The sequence below is a fragment of the Brassica napus genome, chromosome A4 (genome assembly GCF_020379485.1).
Source record: "Brassica napus cultivar Da-Ae chromosome A4, Da-Ae, whole genome shotgun sequence".
Classification (NCBI taxonomy): domain Eukaryota; kingdom Viridiplantae; phylum Streptophyta; class Magnoliopsida; order Brassicales; family Brassicaceae; genus Brassica; species Brassica napus.
This window is the reverse complement of record NC_063437.1, coordinates 16,967,675-16,989,049: the sequence shown is the minus strand read 5'-3', so window position 1 is coordinate 16,989,049 and position 21,375 is coordinate 16,967,675. Positions and strand designations below refer to the sequence as shown.

General features: G+C 37.9%; 4 protein-coding genes across 4 annotated transcripts; 1 reads left to right on the top strand and 3 right to left on the bottom strand.

The window, feature by feature from the left end:
- Nucleotides 1-850: 850 nt before the first annotated feature.
- On the top strand, nt 851-1,621 carry LOC106450069 (cysteine proteinase inhibitor 2-like). Its single transcript, XM_013891729.3, has 2 exons — nt 851-1,116; nt 1,197-1,621. The coding sequence occupies exons 1-2, from the start codon at nt 959-961 to the stop codon at nt 1,465-1,467; spliced, it is 429 nt and encodes a 142-aa protein (XP_013747183.2). The 5' UTR covers nt 851-958; the 3' UTR covers nt 1,468-1,621.
- A 209-nt stretch (nt 1,622-1,830) lies between these two features.
- Nucleotides 1,831-8,082, bottom strand: LOC106448771 (cation/H(+) antiporter 21-like). Its single transcript, XM_048778390.1, has 3 exons — nt 7,825-8,082; nt 6,971-7,427; nt 1,831-6,567 (listed from the first exon to the last, which is right to left on the bottom strand). The coding sequence occupies exons 1-3, from the start codon at nt 8,065-8,067 to the stop codon at nt 4,727-4,729; spliced, it is 2,541 nt and encodes an 846-aa protein (XP_048634347.1). The 5' UTR covers nt 8,068-8,082; the 3' UTR covers nt 1,831-4,726.
- A 1,613-nt stretch (nt 8,083-9,695) lies between these two features.
- On the bottom strand, nt 9,696-15,591 carry LOC106450070 (cation/H(+) antiporter 21-like). Its single transcript, XM_048778389.1, has 3 exons — nt 15,101-15,591; nt 14,144-14,600; nt 9,696-13,855 (listed from the first exon to the last, which is right to left on the bottom strand). The coding sequence occupies exons 1-3, from the start codon at nt 15,353-15,355 to the stop codon at nt 12,024-12,026; spliced, it is 2,544 nt and encodes an 847-aa protein (XP_048634346.1). The 5' UTR covers nt 15,356-15,591; the 3' UTR covers nt 9,696-12,023.
- A 113-nt stretch (nt 15,592-15,704) lies between these two features.
- LOC106446989 (leucine-rich repeat receptor-like serine/threonine/tyrosine-protein kinase SOBIR1) lies at nt 15,705-17,999 on the bottom strand. The gene has a single exon (XM_013888826.3). It carries the CDS (start codon nt 17,836-17,838, stop codon nt 15,922-15,924), a length of 1,917 nt encoding a protein of 638 aa, XP_013744280.2. The 5' UTR covers nt 17,839-17,999; the 3' UTR covers nt 15,705-15,921.
- Nucleotides 18,000-21,375: the final 3,376 nt, after the last annotated feature.

The window sequence follows — 21,375 nt, the reverse complement described above, 5'->3', positions numbered from 1 at the left end:
GATAAGCCTACCTTAAGATGATCTACTAGCGTGGCCAATATGCGCCAAAAAAAGTATTTTTTCTTTCGTATAGTAACAGATTGACATTATGCATCAATGTGTAGTTTAGCATACGTAAGACGAGGTGCTACGTGAGCAGCATGCGAAGAGAAGAGAGGACAGGTGTCAAACTCAGTTAATACGTGTATAGTTCTCCCAAACATCATTGCATGATCAAAACAAAACAAAACAAACAAAAAGATAAATTACAATTCAAAATCAAATTGAGGCGATAAGAAAAAGCTGGAGATCCATCCATGGTGATGATTCCGTTTGTCAAATTAGAAATTTAAAAATACTCCATTGGTGAGATTGTGAAACAACGAATCATGTAACCAAGTGGATAATATAAAAAAGTTCAACGTTAAATATAAAACATCAAATTTACAATGCAGCACATCCATAATTTCCTAGGATCAGAACGTATAACCGGTCAACCAATATTCATGATCTAATTAATAGCTTTCGCTCTGAAGTTCTAACATCATATAAACATTATGTAAAAAGTTTATGAACATCTTTAATTTGTTAAAATATCCCTTCAAAAATTAGGAAATTGCTTTTAATAGAAAAACTATAGTATTGTTATAAAATTAATCGTTCAGAATCAGTGGAATCTGGATCAGATTCCTAATCCGAACATGTCACATACGTTAAAAATGGTGGGGCTCACTTCACGTGTTGATGTAAAAGTAACTTAAAAGATGCGGAACCTCGAAGGTGCCTATGGCATGGGACGCATTCACGTACACCCAAAGACAATACCATCAAACCCACACCAAAACACTCTATATAACACGCTTCCGTCTCACTCTCTTTCATCTCACACACAAAAAGCACTACACATAACAAAGAGAGTTTAAAAGGAAAACATAAAGTATCAAACTGAAGCCAAAATAGAAGACAAAAGTAAGAAGCAATGTCAAAGGTTTCTCTTATTAGATTGTCATTGTTAGGGTTTCTAGTGATCGCCCTCGTCACTCCATCGGCGAACGCTACAAGAAAGTCCGTCGTTCTTGGAGGGGAGGCAGACATTCCGAATGTTCAGACCAACATAGAGATTCAAGAACTTGGAAGGTATACATAAGATGAATGATATACATCCACACTTGTCGTTTAAATAGTACCAGGAAAGTGATGCGATCTTGTGACCACAGGTACTGCGTGGAGCAATTTAATCTAATGGAAGAGAGCGAGCAAGGAAACGCAGAATCCATTGCGGATACCGCCGTGTTGAATCCGTTGAATTTTAGTAGAGTTGTGTCGGCTCAGAAACAGGTCGTGGCTGGTCTAAAATACGATCTAAGGATTGAAGTGATTCAACCCGATGGCACGAGCAGGATGTTTGACTCAGTTGTGATTATTCAACCATGGCTCCATTCCAAGAAGTTGCTCGGTTTCACTCCCGTTGCTACTCCTGTCTACTAACTTTATTTCTTTCTTGGCCAAACAAGTTTCTATATTATAATTAAAAAAAAAACAAAAGTGTGTAATGATATGATCGCTATTAACAATGGGTTAATAGTTGATTTGTAATGATGTTTTACGTTGTTCATAATAAACACAAATGATGTTATGAAGATGTGATGAGAGACTTGTTAGAATATCAAAACCATCAAATGTTGTATTGGTCTCTAGAATAACTTAACTTGCACACATGATTTATATAACCAAAACCATATGTAGGTGGGTGGCTGTTGAATCCTAAATCTGGTAAGAGATTGGAATGAATTAAGATGAATAATTAAGAGATTTAGGGGGCCAAAGGTTTCGTTAATATGAAGCGTAAGCTACAAGCCGAAAAGAGATATCAAGAAAAAAAAAAACTAACTCGTCGTCAAAGTTGTTTCTCTATCTATCTATCTCTCTCTGTGTTTTTTTTGTCTCTCCCTGTTTTACGACTTCCTTTTCTTCTTTTATAGGCGCCTTAGTTGTGTGGAGATCACTTAACTCATTATTACCGCCAGACTGGGAACAGTGATCTGCGGAGCGGTTGATACTTACGGTCGTCCGTCGCCATTTAGGGAATGGGCGATCTTCTCTTTTGCGTGTGTCAGTTCGTCCTGTGGAGTTGATAGGTCGGCTGTTACTATGCGATTGGGTTTGTAATGGGCCACGTTTCCTTTCCAGGCTTTCCTTAGAGCTTGTTGGTCCGGGTCAACTCCTAGGTCTCGATGTTTAATCGGGGCATGTATCCAATAGTGGCTAATGCTGTTATGTTGGTTAACAGGACGCTCAACCACTTTATCAATGAAAGATCTCTTGAGCCTCGATGATGCTGCGAGGGCCTGAGAAGATTACGAGTTGCCGAAGTTTCGGATTTCGGATTCAGAGAAAATGGATTAGACTAAATGAAAAAGAATCAAATAAAAGATGAGAACCGCAAGCAAGAACGTTTTGCTTACATAATCATGGAGAATGAAACGACATAGTAAGATCCAATGTTATGGTCTTTCTTGGTTCTACGGCCAGAAGTGTACTTTCTCCGTCTACCAAAGGTCACCTCTTTTCTTCCTCTCTCTCACCTTTGATCAGGTTTTATCCTCAACCTTTCAATGATTGTCTCGTTCGATTGTGTCGTCTCTGCAGTGTTCACACCGATGAGAAGGTCTCTTTCCAAACTCACTCACTACCAAATGGGTTTCACCAAATTTAACTCTTTCTTGGTAAATTCTCCAATAGCTACATAGATTTTTGGAAATTTGCCAAAGATGAAGTCTAGACCATGTCAGGAACAAGCTTGCCAAAGATGAAGTTGGATGAACGGTAAAAACAGAATAGTGAAGCTACATTATTTTGACTTCTTTTGTAATCTTTATAGTTCCTTCGAATATGTGTATGTAAAAGAAAGAAAAATAAAACAAGAAAACTCTCATGTCATTTTCTTCATTCCTTCATAGATCAGATCTAATATCTGTTTTTCATCTAGTTCAAGGCATACTCATTCATGAGTTCTCAACTTTTAATATATCACACAAAATCAAGAAAATGATTGTATTTGAATGAATGATGATCTCAAATGTTGAGATGCTTATCCAAAAGTATCTCAAAATGTATTGCCATCGGAGAAACTTGGTAAAATAATCCATATGGAATGTTAATTCAGTAAATAGTTTATTGGAATTATGTAAAGATTAATGGGTCATGACTCATGAGCTTTAATTTCTAAAGAGTGTGAACGTTCATACTGGAAGTTTTGATGAGACGAGAATAATATATAAGAAAACCATTCCACATACCTCAATTTTTTTTAGATTGAGAACCCAAAAAACTTAACATAATTTGACAAAAAAGTATAAATTATCTCAGATCTTACCGCTTTTATACGATCAAACTTTCCCATTTCTTTGACTGTTCCTGCTGAGGTACACTTTTCAAACAACAATATATCAAACTTGGCGTAACCGCACAGTCGAAGACATGGGGAATCACCATCTTCTTCTGCGGTGCAATCAAGGATAGTATAGAATGGTCAGCAATCGGCTGTCATTACTCTGCGAAGGCACACACAAGAAGTAAGAAAAAGGGCTACGGGTGTAGTTCTCAACTCGCAGATGAAGAAGGATTTAGTTTCAGGGCAAATACCAGAGCATGTGCTACTTTTGGTTTTGTTTCGTATCTGTAAATCCAAATTCAAAATTTAGACCCATTAAGTGTAGGAACCTTATTTTACTACCTTAGGACAACTGATATTTGTAAAGAATAATAAGAACATAAACTAAAATTTCAATACTAAAATATAAAAATAAAGAAGAATTGCAGAGTCGAGATAATTAATCTCTTTCCTTAAATCTTTAAACGCCCCGTAGTGTGACGGTTTTATGGCGCTCAGATTCCCAGGATACAACTGCAGCATTGTTTCTGTTTACCATCACCGAAAAACAGAATCTATCGAACTTTTTTTCTGTGATGTACTCTCAGACTCAAAATAAAAAATATACTAGCATAACTATTCTGAGTAGAGGAATGTGTTGGTGTGTGCGTTTTTTCTAAATGACTCACAAGCCTTTATATAGAAAAATAATGAGAAGTACAAGTTTTATTTTTCAACACAAAAATGAAACCTCCATGGTGCACTAATGGAGTCTTTAATTCTTGTCAATTAGTATGTGAATTTATTCCACATTTTGACCAAGAAATTAAGAGTAAAATTATTTTTTGTTTGACCAATTCAAACAAAATAATATACTTTAAAATGGATTTCTTTTTTATATTTTATCAATATAAAAGATCAACATATATTTGGTTTATAAGATTAAGTTAATGAACATGAAATCTCCAACTAACAAATCAAAAAACCCAAATCCAAGTTCAAATATCCAATGTGTGTATTTGCTACTTTATACAAGTTTTTTAAATCACACACATTAGACCTCCATTTCTCATTCAAATAAAACTTCATTTTTGACATATGAATACACTATTCATAATGTTCAAAAAATAGTTCCAACATTAAGATGTAAAGTAAATTTTTTGTTTTTGTAAAAAGGTTTTTCATATTTACGAATGTTTGCGTTTGTTTTTTATATTACAAACTAAAATAAGAAATAAAAGCCACAGAAAACCCTAATGGGTCCGATTACAAAGTAAATGTAAATAAGCCGAAAAGACAGCTGCGGACACCAGCAGACGAGTCAGCTAGCCACCACGACGGAAGAAGAGCCGCTACCAGGGAGAAGCCAGCGAGTTATTTGCGCATTCCCATTTGATATTGTTCATTTTCATCATCCTCTTCCTCCCCATGAGAATTCATTAAAGGCTTGGCTTCATTGGCAACCCTGGCTCCACCGCCAACATGTTCTTGATTGTTTCCTGCGGTTTGCCTATAGGCGGCTGAGAATTGTTGAATCACAAGAACCGAACCTTGCATTGTGAAGTTTGATGAAGCTAATGTATCGCCTATAACCCCTAAATCCGGACTAGTATTCCAATCAGTCAAACCCACGGTCACAGGCGTTTCTACTTTGTACCCTCTTCCCACAATGTAAAGATCGAAAGAATGGTTATCTTCCATTTCTCTAATCGCTGCGATCGTTTCTGGACCATCGACAACCACTTTCTCGGTATAAGTCACAGAAGAATCATTCATAGTCTTGAAGTTAAACTGGTAGATGTACTCTTCGTCCACTTGTGCCTCCTTCACGTACTCAGCGGCATCTTCCCCGGCCGCAAATAAAGCTTCCCTGCTCGGGACAAATCTCACAACCGTTAGCTTGATCATTTCTTGTCCCACCATCCTCCAAGCATAAGCCAAAGCCTCTCTATCGTCCCGGCCTCCAATGAATAGCATTGCAATTTCTTTATCGGTGGTCTCGCCATGGAACGAAGAAGATTCAGACCGAATAACCGTCATGCCACGGTCGACCAATATCCCGACCGAACAAGGTGCGTAGCTCAAAACGTTGTGGTTGATATCCTCGTGCGCATCGTTTCCTTCACCTAACCGACCATCAGATGTCAAATTCTTATGGTAAGGCAATAAGATGAGGCTGGCTCGTTTATCCTCGGCCAACGAACAAATATCCTCATGCATCGTCGCGTAAGGTGAGACCGCGGTGAGTGTCTGAACCAACATGGCGTCGTTGTTCACGTCCATGTCTTCGAACATCTCAGCGATCTGTTCGGATTCCGCTCTGACTCGGTCCGAAAAGTTAGCTTTAGGTTTGGTCTCGTCGTTCATTATGAGCAACGAAGCTGTAGTGCGACCGGTTAGTTCGACTAGGTGAATTGCAAAGACGTTGATAGGAGATCGCTTGGTCGGGTTAGAAACCTGTAATAGGCTGGTTAGGCCGGAGACGTTAGCGAGGACATGAGCACAGGTTAACACACGAAACTCTACTTCTCCTTGGAGTTTTTGAACGGTTCGGTATTTATAGAAAGACATTTTCTTCTTTGGCGTGTAAGTCAATGTTAAAAGTGGCTGCACCAGTATAGACATCACCAGGAACACAACCGTCATATGAGTGTACATTATTACGTCCAACGCCTTGCTGTCACGTCCTGCATTGAGTATGACTAAGGCCATAGTTCCTTTGGTGTTCATAAGGGCACCAACAGCAAAACCATCACGCAAGGGCATGCGCAAGAAGAGGGAGCAAATAACGGTAGACAAAATCTTCACCATAAAGCACGAAGAAATCACAAACACCAACACTCCAACGGTCGTGTTCTGTAGCAAGTAGTCAAGATTGAGTCTTAAACCACAAATGATGTAGAAAAGAGGCATCAAAATTCCCGAGAGGTAATCATGGAGCTTCTCTTCGATCATATCCCGAATTACGTGGTCATGAGGGATCGAGAGACCGAACAAGAAAGCTCCAGGGATTGAGGTGACCCCAATTGCTTCGGTGATTAAGCTACAGAAAACGACTCCTACGAGAGTGAACCATACGTGATTTTCTCCAACGTGGCCTCCTTTGACCGTGTTGGCGAAGGCCCAAGCCACCCCAGGACGGATCACGTAGATGCTGAAAAAGACAAAACCGATGGTTGATACTAACGCGAATAGCATCATATCGTTCGATACACCTGCATTTTTTCATGTTTTTGGTTAGTACTGAAAGGTGCAGAGTCGGGCCTGAAATTATGGGACTCTAATTTTAGTGTGGATAAAAAAATGATTGTAAAGTTGTTAGTGTATTTTATAAATGTTTTTTTAATTATACCCATCTAATTGGGTATGTTCAATCTATCTTTTTTTTAAAAAAAATTGTAGTAGAAATTTTCTTTTAAACAAATTTGTAAAATTTAGAAGTTAAGACTTAAGTTTCAATAGGTGGAGTGAACCCAAACGATAATGAACGTGTGTGAGTTATAAACTAATAAAAGATAATTGGTCTTAGAGGAATTTAGATTTTATTAATTTGGATTCTTCTCTTCAGTTACGTTAAGCTACAAATTATAAACGACAAGAAAAAAAAGATCATATTACCTTGTTTGTTAAACATTACGAGTCCGAGGAGAAGGAGAACCCAAGTACACAAATCCGTAATAATGGATGCACTCATGGCCGTGCGTCCCATATCAGAACGCAAGAGCTTGAGATCCGCAAGAATCCTCGCAAGGTCAGGGAAATTCGTACAACTCAACGCAACCGACCAGTAAAGACAACCTGAAATAATCTTGTCGTCGTCTCCGTTACCGTGAAGGTAATACAAGGCATAACCGGCCAATAAAGCCACAACGAGGCCAACGATGGCTATGACTATTGGCTTGCGTTGCTTGATTTTTATCATCTTCAAGTCCATACCAAGACCGAGGAGGAAAATGTTGTAGACGAGAGCTAAGTTTGCGAATGTCTCCAGAACCATTGTGTATTTATAAGGAAAGATATACTCGAGGACAAATATTTCCCCACCGAGCAAAGTCGGGCTGAACAGTAATCCACACTGCAAATCAAGAATAAATATAATCATTACCAAATTATAGGAAATGATATAATGTAATGTCAGAAATAAATTGAATTAGCAAAAGGATGAACGCATATATAACGTGCATAATATTGCATTAACAAATCTTAGATTTTTCTCGTTTCTTGGTCCATAGGAAATGCAAAAATAAAGAACATAGTGTTGACTGAGACTATATTTCCCACAATAATAAGTTTTGTTGGCTTAATAAATTGACTTTGAAGATGAACATGCTTAGAAGTAATTAAAGACATATCTAGCTAAAAAGAAAAACAAAAAAATTCGCAATTTTCATGAGACACACGATTAGAAAGAAAAAAACATAAGATCAATACAAATGTTTGGTTAAAATAGTTATCAACATTTGATTACTCACAAGGAGTTGGGCAACGAAAGGAGGAAGATGTAGCGGCCGACTCATGTAGTAGATTACGCGGTAGACAAAGTTAGCGACTAATAGTTGTTTTATAAAGAAAGGAAATGCGGCATGGATCGGTTTTGCACTGTCCCATCCATTATGGTGTTCTTCTGCTATCAAATCCGTGTGGCTATAACATACTACTTTACCGTACCGGGACGTACTGAGGTCATAATAGGATGAATTTGATTGCAGAGCCATAGGATTTTTGGGCTCGGCCACCTTTTGGAATAGAGAGGTAAACGTGATCCTCTAAGATCACCAAATGTTTTGGCCGGCCTTTCCCTGAACAAAATGTTCTCTGTTCGTGATGTGTTGTTAGATTTTATTGCATTAATATAGGTGAGAGCTCCTACCTGTTTTTTTCTTTCTGTTCCTGTAATGGCTAATTATAGATTTTTATGTTTTGATGTCAAAGAGGTGACTACTACTCATGTTAGCTGTTTTTGTTTTCTCTTTGAGATTAGTCAAATTCTGTTACTTTTCTAGTTTGTTTTTTAAAGGGCAATTTCATGATTATCCCTGCAAGTAAATAATAATGATAAGTCTTTTTGGGCTATGGTTTTCTTTCTTAATCTTTGCCTATTTGATTGCTGAAAAACAAACAATTAAATGAATACAATAAAAGTATTAAATATTTGTTGAAATGCACGTAGATAAATTTGTGTAGATAATATTCAACATGTTAAGCCCGAAAAAGAAGAAAAAGACAATGACAAGTGATAAGTTATCATTGGCCTTGGCCATACAAAACGATGATATTTTTTAGAGTATTTAAGCTTTGTATACACCGAAATACCTGAAACTAAGTAAATGTATTTTCACTGTATGTTATACTGTGTACATTTTATATTCCAACTTCCCACCTAATAATCTATAACCTATGGGTTGTCTGCCGATTCCCCCCCCCCCCCCAAAGACACACATACCCTATCTATTCCCCCCCAAACTACTAAGCTCTTTACTAACCCACCCAAACATATACTTTCTCTTCATAATTCTCCCCAAACTTTTTTAATCCCCCTCTCTAATTGACTTTCCAAATCGTGATTAATAGAACACAAATCGCGTTTAAGAAATATAGATTGCCCAATTATAAAACACCGACCCGAAATTAAAAAAACCCGACCCAGATTTTAAAATTGAATTGGGGCTTTTTTTAGGATTTCTTCTGTGTTCTTCACTTAGACACACAGACAACAAAGAACAGAGAGAGAGAAAGAGAAAGAGAGAGAGAAGAGAGACGACAACGACCAGGAACCAGAGAGAGAGACAACGACGACCTGAAACAGAGAGAGACAACGACGGAAGACAGAGAAGAAAGAGAGACGAAGAGAAGAGTGATGAAAAACAGAGAAGAGAGTGAGACGAAGAACAGAGGAGAGAAATAGCAGAGAGAGACGAAAAACAGAGAGATAAATAGCAGAGAGTGACAAAGACTTCTCCTTTGATCTTGAGCAGCTCAACTTCATCTTCTACGTGACAAAGAACAATGGATGCAAAACATGATGAACTTGTGAATTATGTTCATGACGACAGAGTGTGATGAAGGGCTTTGAGTTTCAAAAAACAAGGCTTGCGAAGATGGAAGACAAAGTTATGAGAACTAAGATGAATGAAGAGATGGTTGAAAGCTATGATAGGATATGGTCTTTTGGAAAGGAGTCTGCTAACTAAGATGATCATGTTCTCTTATGTGTTTAAACTTATGTAAGACTTATATTATGTATCGAAAAATGTCATGTTTTTAATGTGGATTTGTGCTGTTAATACACTGTTTGTGCTTATAATTCTAAAGAATACAGTGTTTGTTTTTCTTTTCTGTTATGAGTCTGAAAACTAGCAGTAGACACCATTAAACATTTCTTAAATGAGTCTGAAACAGAAACAAATCAGACATAACCATCCTACTGCTGATGAACAAACAGAACCAAGTCTTATATAAACAGAAACAGAAAACACAGACTCGATTGAAACCCAGACCGAAACAGAAAACGCCACGGACAGAGTAGCTTTGACTATGTGTAGGCTGAGTAAGTCTTACTTCATCCTGCTGCCCATGAGAAGAATTTCCCTGACGTTATCACCATGCATTAGCATTATAAATCACTCATCAAACACAGAGAAAATAAACACCTAACAACCACAGCCTCTTCATCGTTCCTCCATCTCTCTCTCTCTCTCCTCTGCATCTTCGTGTTCCTCACTGTCTCTCTCTTTCTCAGTCATCTTCTTCATTTCTCTCTCTCTCTTTCTCTTCTCTGTTCCCCGTCGTTTCTCTCTCTCTCTCTCTCTCTTTTTTTACTCTCTCTAGTTGTTTCTGTGTCGGGAAGAAAATAGAAGAAACCCTAAACTCCAATTCGATTTGGGATAGATAATGTTATAAAATCTGGGTCGGGTTTTATTTTAAATGTCGGGTCGGGTTATTTTGGATTGGGCAATCACAATTTCTTAAACGCGATTTTGTTTCATTAGTCACGATTTGGGAATTAAATTAGAGAGGGGGATTAAAAAAGTTAAGGGGGAAATTTAAAGAGAAAGTATATGATCAGGTGGGATTATAAAGAACTTGATAGTTTGGAGGGGAATAAGTAGGGTAAGTGTGTTTAGAGGGGGGAATAGGCAGCCAACCCCATAACCTATTCTAAATCATGTATCTTGGGGAAAATCTAAGTTTCAGATTCTTTTGCCTAAGTGAACATGCTTAAAGGATGACTCAGTACTCTATAGACTCGACTAGTGAGCCTAAGCTAAACGTGTGGACAAGAGACTGAGTTGATAGCAATTCAAATTTTCTGCATAATCTCCTTCTATCCGTAACATCTCATTATCTTATTCTTAATTTTTTTGTATTATTATTTCCTAATCTCCCGCTTCTTTGTTAAATCACTCCCTTTTGCTCTGCCTTGTGATCTTAGATGGAGGATATCATTAGGTGTCTGGCAAACGCGCAAACCTTACCACAAACCCAAGAGGATCAAAACCATTCTCGATGCGCTTGAGTCTGAAGAGATCGAGTTTCTGAAAAATTAGCCTTTTGGAAAAAAAATTTCTCTTGATGAAAACCCATCATTTTCAGGGAGCTTTTGTCAGTTCGTGATTGTTTGGATGCTGAGAGTGAATCCAGGACATGCGAGGGAGACGAAGAGTATCATGTACATTAGTAGATGTTATTGTGATTTATTTTGGTGTAACGTAGATGCTTATCTCTTGTATACAACCATCACTCTGTGTACATGCTAAACTTATATACAACTACCAAGTTACTTGAAATATATCAAGATTCTTAAAGGAAGCTTTAACCAGTCAGAGCTCATTTATGTACCCCAGACGCATAATACAAAGACGAACAATATTGCATGCAGTATGAGGAAACAACTGTTTATTATAGCTCATATGGATCCAGAATTTACCAATTTGGTTCGCAGAATCTTAGTTATGTGTATGTTGCTGACAAAAAAAAAATTCTAAAGTGATTATGTTTTCATATGTGAGTAGATCTACAGTTAATTAAGTTTAGGATTGTAAGAAAAGTTATGGATTGTTGATATTAATAAGTTAAAATAATAATATGTCGTTTTCTTCGTCTGAATTAGTTTTGATGATTGATCTTCACTAATCATCTAGTTAATAATTTTAGGCTGTTTAATGTTCTAAAGTGTGTGAGCAAATGTAAGAAAAGAATTCAAAGCATTTTAGGTAGCGAGAGTTGACGTTAAAGTGTTTTGTAAACCTATCAAGCTAACTTTTAAATGCATGTTTACATTGTCAAATTCAGATGGAGCTATAGTCTTCGTATTGGTAAAATGATAACCTAGTTAAGAAATTTGAGTTCGATAACGATGTTTATTGTATTCTTTGTCTAGCAATTATTTTCGTTATTTCTGTTTTCTAAGAATTGCCTAGACCTAAAAATTCCAATTCATAAGTTCACATCACATTTACATTCTGTCATTTGCTTTCTTACTTTCTTACTTTCAAAACAACAAAAAAAACCACATTCATTTTACTTCAACTATACTTTCCAAGAATTATAGTGTGACATTGGTCTATGAGTATTCAATCCATAAAATACTATTTCGTACGCTTACAATAGTTGTATAGGGTTAAAACCTGATCGTATCATATGAAAAAAAAAATGAAAAAAAAAACTCTTGTCATTTGCGCATTCCCATTTGATACTGTTCATCTCCATCATCCTCTTCCTCATGAGAATTCATTTTCGCTTCATTAGCGGTTTTCGCTCCACCTTTAACGTGTTCTTGATGGTTTTCTGAGGTTCGTCTATTGGTGGCTGAGTATTGTTGAATCACAAGAACCGAAGCATGCAATGTGAAGTTTAATGAAGCTAATGTATCGCCTATAGTACCCAAGTCCGAATTACTACTCCAATCTGTCAAACCAGCAGTTACAGGTGTTTCTACTTTGTACCCTCTTCCCACAATGTAAAGATCGTAAGAATGGTTGTCTTCCATTTCTCTAATCGCTTCGATCACTTCTTGACCATCGTTAACCACTTTCTCTATACAAGTGACCGAAGAATCATTCATAGTCTTGAAGTTAAACTCGTAAATGCACTCTTCGTCCACTTGTGCCTCCTTTGCATACTCAACGCTTAATTTTCCGGCCGAGACTAAAGCATCTCTGCCCGGGACAAATCTCACAACCGTGAGTTTAACCATTTCTTGTCCCACCATCCTCCAAGCATAAGCCAAAGCCTCTCTATCGTCCCGGCCTCCAATGAATAACATTGCAATTTCTTTCTTTGTGGTCTCGGCATTGAACGAGGAAGCTTCAGACCGAACAGTCGTCATGCCACGGTCGACCAATACCCCGACCGAACAAGGCGCGTTTCTCAAAACGTTTTGGTTGACTCCCTCGTGCCCATAGTTTCCTTCGCCTAACCGACCGTCCGGCGTCAAATTCTTATGGTAAGGTAATAAGATGAGGCTGACTTGTTTATCCTGGGCCAAAGTACAAATATCCTCATGCATCGTCGCGTATGGTGAAACCGCGGTGAGTGTCTGAACCGACACTGCGTCGCTGTTCACTTCCATGCCTTCGAATAACTCAGCGATCTGTTCTGATTCCGCTCTGACTCGGTCCGAAAAGTTAACTTTAGGTTTGGACTCGTCGTGCATTATGAGTAAGGAAGCCTCGGTGCGACCGGTTAGCTCAACTAAGTGTATTGCATAGATGTTGAGAGGAGATTTCTTGGTCGGGTTAGAAATATGTAGTAGATTGGTTATGCCGGGAACGTTACCGAGGACATGGACACAGGTTAAGACACGAAACTCTTCTTCTCCTTTGAGTTTTTGAACGGTTCGGTATTTATAGAAAGTCAATTTCTTATTTGGTGTGTAAGTAAAGGTTAAAAGTGGCTGCACCACTATTGACATCACCAGGAACGCAAACGTCATATGAGTGTACAATATTACGTCCAACGCCTTGCTGTCACGTCCTGCATTGAGTACGACTAAAGCCATAGTTCCTTTGGTGTTCATAAGGGCACCAACAGCAAAACCATCACGCAAGGGCATGCGCAAGAAGAGGGAGCAAATAACGGTAGACAAAATCTTCACCATAAAGCACGAAGAAATCACAAACACCAACACTCCAACGGTCGTGTTCTGTAGCAAGTAGTCAAGATCGACTCTAAACCCGCAAATGACGTAGAAAAGAGGCATTAGAAAGCCCGAGAGGAAATCGTGGAGCTTCTCTTCGATCATGTTTCGAATGATGTGGTCGTGAGGGATCGAGAGACCGAACAGGAAAGCTCCAGTTATCGAGTTGACCCCAAACGCGTCGGTGATTAAGGCGCAGAAAACGACACCTACGAGGGTGAACCAAACGTGATTTTCTCCAACGTGGCCTCCTTTGACCGTGTTGGCGAAGGCCCAAACGATTCCAGGATGGATCACGTAGATGCAGAAGAAGACAAAAGCGATGGTTGATACTAACGCGCATGGCATCAGATCGTTCCAAACACCTGCATTTTTCATTTTTGAAATTACATTTAGTTAGTACTAATGTCATGGTTTGAGGAGCCTGCTCCAAGGTGTAGGAACCGGTCGGTGAAATAAAAAATGACTAGAGACAAAATAAAATTTGGGCTTTATTAATTTGTGGTGTGAACCAAATGATAAGTGTACGTGTGTGAGTTCTAAACTAACACAAATGTTTTGGCTTATAGGTTTATTAATTTAGATTCTTTTCTTCAATTGTTACTAAGAAACATTCTAGTATTTGATATTTAGTCATTTTCAAATCATATTACCTTGTTTGTTAAAACATGCGTTTCCGAGAACGAGGAGAACCCAAGTACACAAATCCGTAATCATGGATGCACTCATGGCCGTGTGTCCCATATCAGAACGCAAGAGCTTGAGATCCGCAAGAATCCTCGCAAGGTCAGGGAAATTTGTACAACTCAACGCAACCGACCAGTAGAGACAACCTGCGAGGATCGTGTCGGGGTCTCCATTACCGGGAAAGTAATACAAGCCAGAACCGGCCAATAAAGCCACAACAACGCCAACGATGGCTATGACCATTGGCTTGACTTGCTTGATTCTTATCATCCTCAAGTCCATACCGACACCGAGGAGGAACATGTTGTAGACGAGAGCTAAGTTTGCGAATGTCTCCATAAACATTGTGTATCTATAAGGAAATAATTTTTCGAGGACAATACTGTTTCTACCGAGCACAGTCGGGCTGAACAGTAATCCGCACTGCAAATTATGAACAATATATACAATCACTACAAATGATAGGAAATAACATAAGACTAATTTGAATTAGCAAAAAGATATCACATATATAATGTGCATAATACTGCAAATGAACAAATCTTTTTTCTCATTTCTTGTTCTAAAGAAAATGTTTTGAGGAAAAAAATCCTAAACACAAAGCAACAAACTGCTTTTTTTTTTTAAACAATGAAGTTAACGGAATGCAAACCAAAATCTAAATCTCCAATGTCATCATTTTCCAAACAAGACAATGTTGATTAAGACGATTTTTCTCACAATTAATAATATCTTTTGTTGGCTTACATTTTTTTACCAGGACTTTGAAGATAAACATGCTTAGGACATAGCTAGCTAATAAAGAAGAAAAACGATTTTGCAATAGTCAATGATACCACACGTTTTCGAAGGAAAAAAAGAAAACTATGCAAGATCAATACTAATCTTTAGTTAAAATTAGTTTGCGACATTTGATTACTCACAAGGATTTGAGCGACGAAAGGAGGAAGATGTAGCGGCCGAGTCAGAGAATACATTAAGCCGTAGCTCAAATTAGAGATGAGTAGTTGCATTACAAAGAAAGGAAGTGCCGTTTCAATCGACTTTGCGCTCTGCCATCCACTATAATCTCCGACTAGGGCCTCATTCGTTTGGTTATAACATACTATATTACCGTACCGGGACGTGCTGAGAGAATAGGTTATATTTGGTTCGTCACTCGTAGGGGGCTCGGCCATCTTTTGGGATCCAGAGGTAAACGTGATCCTCTGAGATCACCAAAGGTTTTGGCCGGCCTTTCCCTTAACAAAATGTTGTGTTCATCGTGTGTTTGATTTCATTGCATTAATAGGTTAGCGCTACAGCCTGTTTCCTTCTTCATTTTCTTCTTCTTTTCTTGCAATGGCTAATTATAGTACTTTTATGTTTTGATGTCAGAGAGGTGACTACTAGTCATTTTGGCTGTTTTTCTTTTCTCTTTTGAGACTGAATTAGTCACAAAGTCTATTTCTTATTTTTTTCTAAATTGTTTTATCCTTTTTAAGGAGCGGTTAAATTTGATGTTTTCCTTGCTTTCAAATAAAACAATTACATGAATATTAGTATATTTGATAGATGAACAATATGATATTACAGTTGATATAATAATTTAATGTTTAATAAAACAAGATTAAAATCCATTTTAATTATACATCTTCATCACAAGCTTCTGCCAAGCGAACACTATAGTGTTTTAATTATTTCATACCAGGGAATGTAAACATACATACTTAGAAGCAAACTACATATCATAGAGAGACACTAGCTAGTGCTTGATCTGGGACAGCATAGTCTTGACATCTCTGCTGTTCGGCCTCTGTTTAGGATCATCCAAAGTACAGTAACAAGCAATCTTCAGAACAAGAAGCATCTGTTCATCGAACCCTTGTTCCATCAGCTTCGGATCAATCGCTAGGCTTGGATTCTCCGACGTTAGTACCTTCCTCATCCACTTTATAAGACTCATCTCATCAGTATGCTGGAAAAACTCATCAGAAGGAAGCTTCCCAATCACCAGCACCCCAAGAATCACCCCAAAGCTATAGATGTCACACTTGTCCGTGAACTTGAGAGTTTGGTGATACTCTGGTGCTATGTATCCCACGGTACCTGAAAGCTTAGAGGTTGTAATGTGCGTGACTGCATCAGGCATGGCCTTGGCCAATCCGAAATCCGCGATTCTAGCCTCCATATCGTCGTCAAGAAGAACGTTAGCCGGCTTCAAGTCTCTGTGGATGATTCTAGGGTTACTCTCCATGTGAAGATACTCAAGCCCCGCAGCTATACCTAAAGCAAGCTTGTGCCTTGCTGGCCACGTCAGCTCTTTGTTTCCAGCTGAAACCTCGGTTAGTATATCTTGCAAGCTCCCGTTCTTCATGTATTCATAAACAAGGAAGTGACACTCGGGTCTCGGGACGTGTGCTAGCAACGGGAGAAGATTCCGGTGCCGGATTTGACCTACAGTATTGATCTCTGACCTGATTTGCCTCAGGTACTTGTTCAGAAACCTGGACTCTTCGTCTACAAGCTCGGTGGCGTCTTTAGAGGGCTGTGTCACTCTCTTAACGGCTATGATCTTCCCGTTGCTTCCCGGTAGTTCGGCTTTGAAAACTTCTCCGCAGCCTCCTTTGCCGATGAGCTCTAGAGAGGCTAGTGATTCTTCGTTCTCCAAGAAAGCTAAGTCTTCAGCTCTTTTGATCAAAGGGCTGAAGATAGAAGGACCTGAGAGTTTCTCTGGTCCTCTTATTGCTTTGAGGATCAATCTGAAGATCAATGAGAAGACAACTCCGGAGAGGATTCCACCTATGCCTCCGACGACAAACCCTAAGATCCACGCAACTACTTTCTTCCTTTTGTTCTTTTTCTTCTTCTTTTTCTTGTCTTTTGGAGGTGACGCTGTCGCTTTTGTTGTGGTGGTGGTGTTGGTGGGTTTCTTCGTTGAGTTTGTAGATGGAGTTTCAGCGAGAATGTGTCTTGTTTGGTATGGAGATATCTTGATTTTACTCATAACCGGAACCGGACCTTCCAATAACCGGTTTTCTGAGAAATCAAAGAACCGGAGATTATTATACGACACAACTGGCTCCGGTATCTTGCCTGAGAAGAGATTGTTTGCAACGGAGAGACTCTCGAGATTGGGTAGATTCTTCAAGAAGTTCAAGTTCCCGGAGAATTTGTTCGAAGAAAGATTTATAATCCGAAGATTAACCAGACGAGAGAAGTTTGCCGGAGTCTGACCGGACAATCTGTTGTTTCGGACATCAAAGACTTCGAGTTTCTTGCAGTTTAAGACATCAAGTGGAAGACCACCGACCAGCTTGTTGTTAGACAAAGTGAGTTCTTTGAGCTCCGACAACGTTCCGATAACCGGTGAGATGGTCCCCGTCAAGCTCCGGGATCGGTATACAAGCCTCGTGACGCGGAGAACGTATCCTCCGGTGGCGTCGGAGTGGCGTATCTCGCAGGAAACTCCTCCGCGACCGCAAGGGTTAGCATCACTGGAAGAGAGAGAAGAGCGTTGACCGTTGACTCCTAGCTCTGTTTCGATGACTTGAAGAGCTTTGAGATCTGAGGAATCGATCTCCACGGAGGAGACGAAAGGTGAGGCAAGAAGAAGAAGGGAGAGGATGAGAGGCCGGAGAAAGAGATTGGTGTTTCCGGTGGGAGCAGCCATTTTAATCATTTCTGTTAAGAGAAAGTTTCCTCTTGTGGGTGCTTGTCGGAATCTTTTACTCTGTTTATTTATGGTCAGCAACTACCACTAATCTATAGAAAAGTCTTTACGTGTTTTACGGTTTTCTTTTTTTCCTTAAAGAATTAATCAATACTTTGAAAATTGGTCCAAAGATATTTTATAAATAGAATTGCTAAATTCAATTTAATATCTTCAAAATATATAAAATATGTATACGAAAAAAATGGATATTTTCTAAGAAGTGTATGATTGAGTGTTTATTTCCTGGAAATAATAGTATGGGCAAATAACTGTTTAGAAAATGTGAACGTAGCGAGTCTGTTATTGACTTGAGAGTTGATAAGTCAAAGTCTACTCTGCGTCGGGTTCCACAGGGGGCCACCCTTTTGATTTATACACGTTAGAACTTATTGTTGCTATGTTCCACACATTTTCTTGTTTTATAGTCACCCTCTTTAGCGTTTAACGTCGACAAGTTCATTGTCTTTTTTAAGATTCTGAGCGGTGAGTGTGTAATAAGTCGTTGGAAAGAGACATCGGCTTCGAATGGTACAGGAAGATGTGTAAACCAAGTATTTTATGAAAAGAAGAAATAGCATGTAAAAATTGGTAATGCAAACCAAACGCTGATAGACTAGTAATAATCTAATAGTAAGGTAGTGATTGGTAACTGCGATGCGGGCGTAATTACAATAAGAAATGCCTAATTGAGCAAGTATCACCAATTATGCATATCAGTTGAAAAACGCAGTTTACCAAAATAAAGACAAAAAGCAATAAATCACTACTTTTTTATACATGCAAATTGAAAGAATTACAATGAAAGGCAGTTTATGAGTTTTATTAACACAATAAGACACTTATCACTACTCAGACACTTTTTTCTAACTAAATTTCATTTTCACTCATACACTAACTAAAGAGTTATTTTCATAAATACACTTTATGTGTTTTTATTACAGCAGAGAACATATTTTGCTACTGAGACACATTTAGGTGGTTAAAGACCCTTTTGTCCTATGAAAAACAAAACCAGACATGGGTATATGAGTAAAAGACCATTTTTCTGGTTAGGTTTGCAAGTAGGTTTAAATTTTGAAAAAAGACAGAATTGTATTGGTGGACGCGAATAAAAATTTGGGACGGTTAATAAATAGACCTGGGTCCGTAAAAAGGTGAAATTAATCTAATTAACTAATTCTCTCAACTAATCCTAATTTTTGTTTACGGGAGAGAATACGGCGATAAAAGTTACTGACGAGGGGGCTTTAATGGTGGATTCAGGCGAAATTAAGAATGACCAGGATAAAGAAGCGAGCATGGAAAGAGAAGACGAAGGCGTTTCTGGTTTCAGACGAGTGAACCTTTGACCGGTGGAGATGACGACGAGCGGATCGACGAAGGTGTGTTTTTTTGCCTAGCCAATTTTTCGAGTTTGGTAAGAGCCTCGACGTGAGGTGTTAGGATTTTGATTTGGGGCGCGGTTCTAAATTTTTGAAAAACTCCCATTACAGTTTTGATTTGTAGATTAGGGTTTCAATTTAGGGGTGCGGTTCTAGATTTCTAAGTGCTCTAAGTTTTTTTCTGCTTGTTTTACAGAGATGGTGCAGTCTGAAGAGGGAGCGGTGAATGGAAAAAAATGTCGAAGCTTGTTGCTAATTTTGGTGTTTTGACAAAGCTGTGGTCGGATGTACACCAACAGGTGTGTATATGTGAACAACCAAGATTTTGTACATGTGTACATGCGTGTATATGTACATAATAAGTATTCTTGTTGATAGGTTGACATGTATATGTTGTGTTTGTTGGTGTAGGAGCCAGTACATATGAACAATATCCATGTGTACACCATTGTAATGATATTCACATGTACACAAAAATGTAAACTTTTCAACAATATAGCAATACCAATCTACTCCATTGCAAATTCATTTTTTTATTTTTTATTCGAATACTTTTTACATTGAGAAGCATTTAAAACATTATTATAAATTGGATCACATTTTTCATTGATGGGGTGAACGTATATTGTTTAAACCAACCATCTGTATAATGAGTGAAATAAGTGTACACAAGAGAGTGTGTACATATGGACATTAGAAAAGTGTGTACATATATGGACAATAGAAAGAGTGTGTACATATGGACATTAGAGATCAAGAACCCGTAGATTGCAATATAGCCACAAATATGTATTTTTATGACTTCAAAAATTTGATTGCATTATGTTAGATAGTTGTTTGTAGTATTACTAGATGTATTTTGTGTTGGATGAATGTAATAGATATTCGTGAGAACAATACTCATGTGTACATATGAGAACAATATCCATGTGTACAACACTATAACGATATCCATGTGTACACTGATGTAATGCTATTCACATATACACAAAATTAACCTTCCAATTTATGTGTAATAATACCAATCTTCCAACATATAGAAAGATGGTTGGGGAGTATGGAACAGTGATATTTTTTATTGTAAAATGATCAACATGGTTCTTGTTTTGGAAAAAAAATTCAATTTGCACATGAGAACGTGTACGATGTCTGGAAAGCTAGTTTATGCATGAATATTATTTAAGAGGTCTATATGGACAACAAAGCATAGACACAATTAACGTAGACAACCTAGATATAATGACAACTATATCATGTACAGAAAATGTTAAAATACATGAAAAATGTTATGTATAAGAATAAATGGAATTGATGAGTAACAAGTACATGGAATATTATAGAAAATCACATTTTATAGTCATGGTAAAACAATACACATATTTGATGTCCATATGTACTTAGAAGTTATAGTGTACATGTGTACACATATTAAAAACTCATAAAATTATGTACACAAGACTCTAACATAACAAGACTCTAACATGTTATAAACTTTTTCTAAACTTCAACATTATAATATTCACTAACAAAAGTGCAAATTCCATGTGTACAACAAAAAAGCAAGAAGACATGGGTTGTGGATAGTCTTGCTCCTATGATGACCAAGAATAAAAATCATTTTCCATTAACAAGAAAAAATACATCCATTTCTTAATCTCCTCCATACAAAATTCATCGCATACATAATCATGAACAAAAAATTATTTTCTATTAACAAGAACAAAAAGATTCTTTCAGCTAATTTTTTTTGTCAGAATTTCTTATCCAATAGAAATAAACATAAAAAGAAAATTACTTTGATGAAAGGAGATCGTCTTCGTCCTTTAAAACATATGCAACATAACAGATATTTAGATGGTACATAATCAAAAGGGTTCACCGGAGAGATCTTTTGTCACGGGCAGAACATGAAATCAAGAAAGGATCGCAACAGAGCAAGAAGGAGGAGATGCCTTGGGGTTTGCTTGTCATCTATATTGATGTGGACTACGTTTCCATCTTCATCTATGTCGATGTTTCCATCATCGATGTTGTTTGTGTTGTTGTCTACATTTTCGCCGTTGTCTATATCGATGTCTCCGTCGTTGTCGACATTGCACACTCCAAACTCAAATCATTTTTG

Bases quoted from the DNA above. Each gene is read 5' to 3' on its own strand.
- LOC106448771 (XM_048778390.1), bottom strand. From the start codon at position 8,067: ATGGCTCTGCAATCAAATTCATCCTATTATGACCTCAGTACGTCCCGG. The intron at 7,428-7,824 runs GTGAGTAATCAA...CTTGATTTGCAG, and splicing joins CTTTCGTTGCCCAACTCCTT to TGTGGATTACTGTTCAGCCC. The intron at 6,568-6,970 runs GTAATATGATCT...GAAAAAATGCAG, and splicing joins CGTAATGTTTAACAAACAAG to GTGTATCGAACGATATGATG.
- LOC106450070 (XM_048778389.1), bottom strand. From the start codon at position 15,355: ATGGCCGAGCCCCCTACGAGTGACGAACCAAATATAACCTATTCTCTC. The intron at 14,601-15,100 runs GTGAGTAATCAA...CATAATTTGCAG, and splicing joins CTTTCGTCGCTCAAATCCTT to TGCGGATTACTGTTCAGCCC. The intron at 13,856-14,143 runs GTAATATGATTT...TGAAAAATGCAG, and splicing joins CGCATGTTTTAACAAACAAG to GTGTTTGGAACGATCTGATG.
- LOC106450069 (XM_013891729.3), top strand. From the start codon at position 959: ATGTCAAAGGTTTCTCTTATTAGATTGTCATTGTTAGGGTTTCTAGTG. The intron at 1,117-1,196 runs GTATACATAAGA...TTGTGACCACAG, and splicing joins GAGATTCAAGAACTTGGAAG to GTACTGCGTGGAGCAATTTA.
- LOC106446989 (XM_013888826.3), bottom strand. From the start codon at position 17,838: ATGATTAAAATGGCTGCTCCCACCGGAAACACCAATCTCTTTCTCCGG.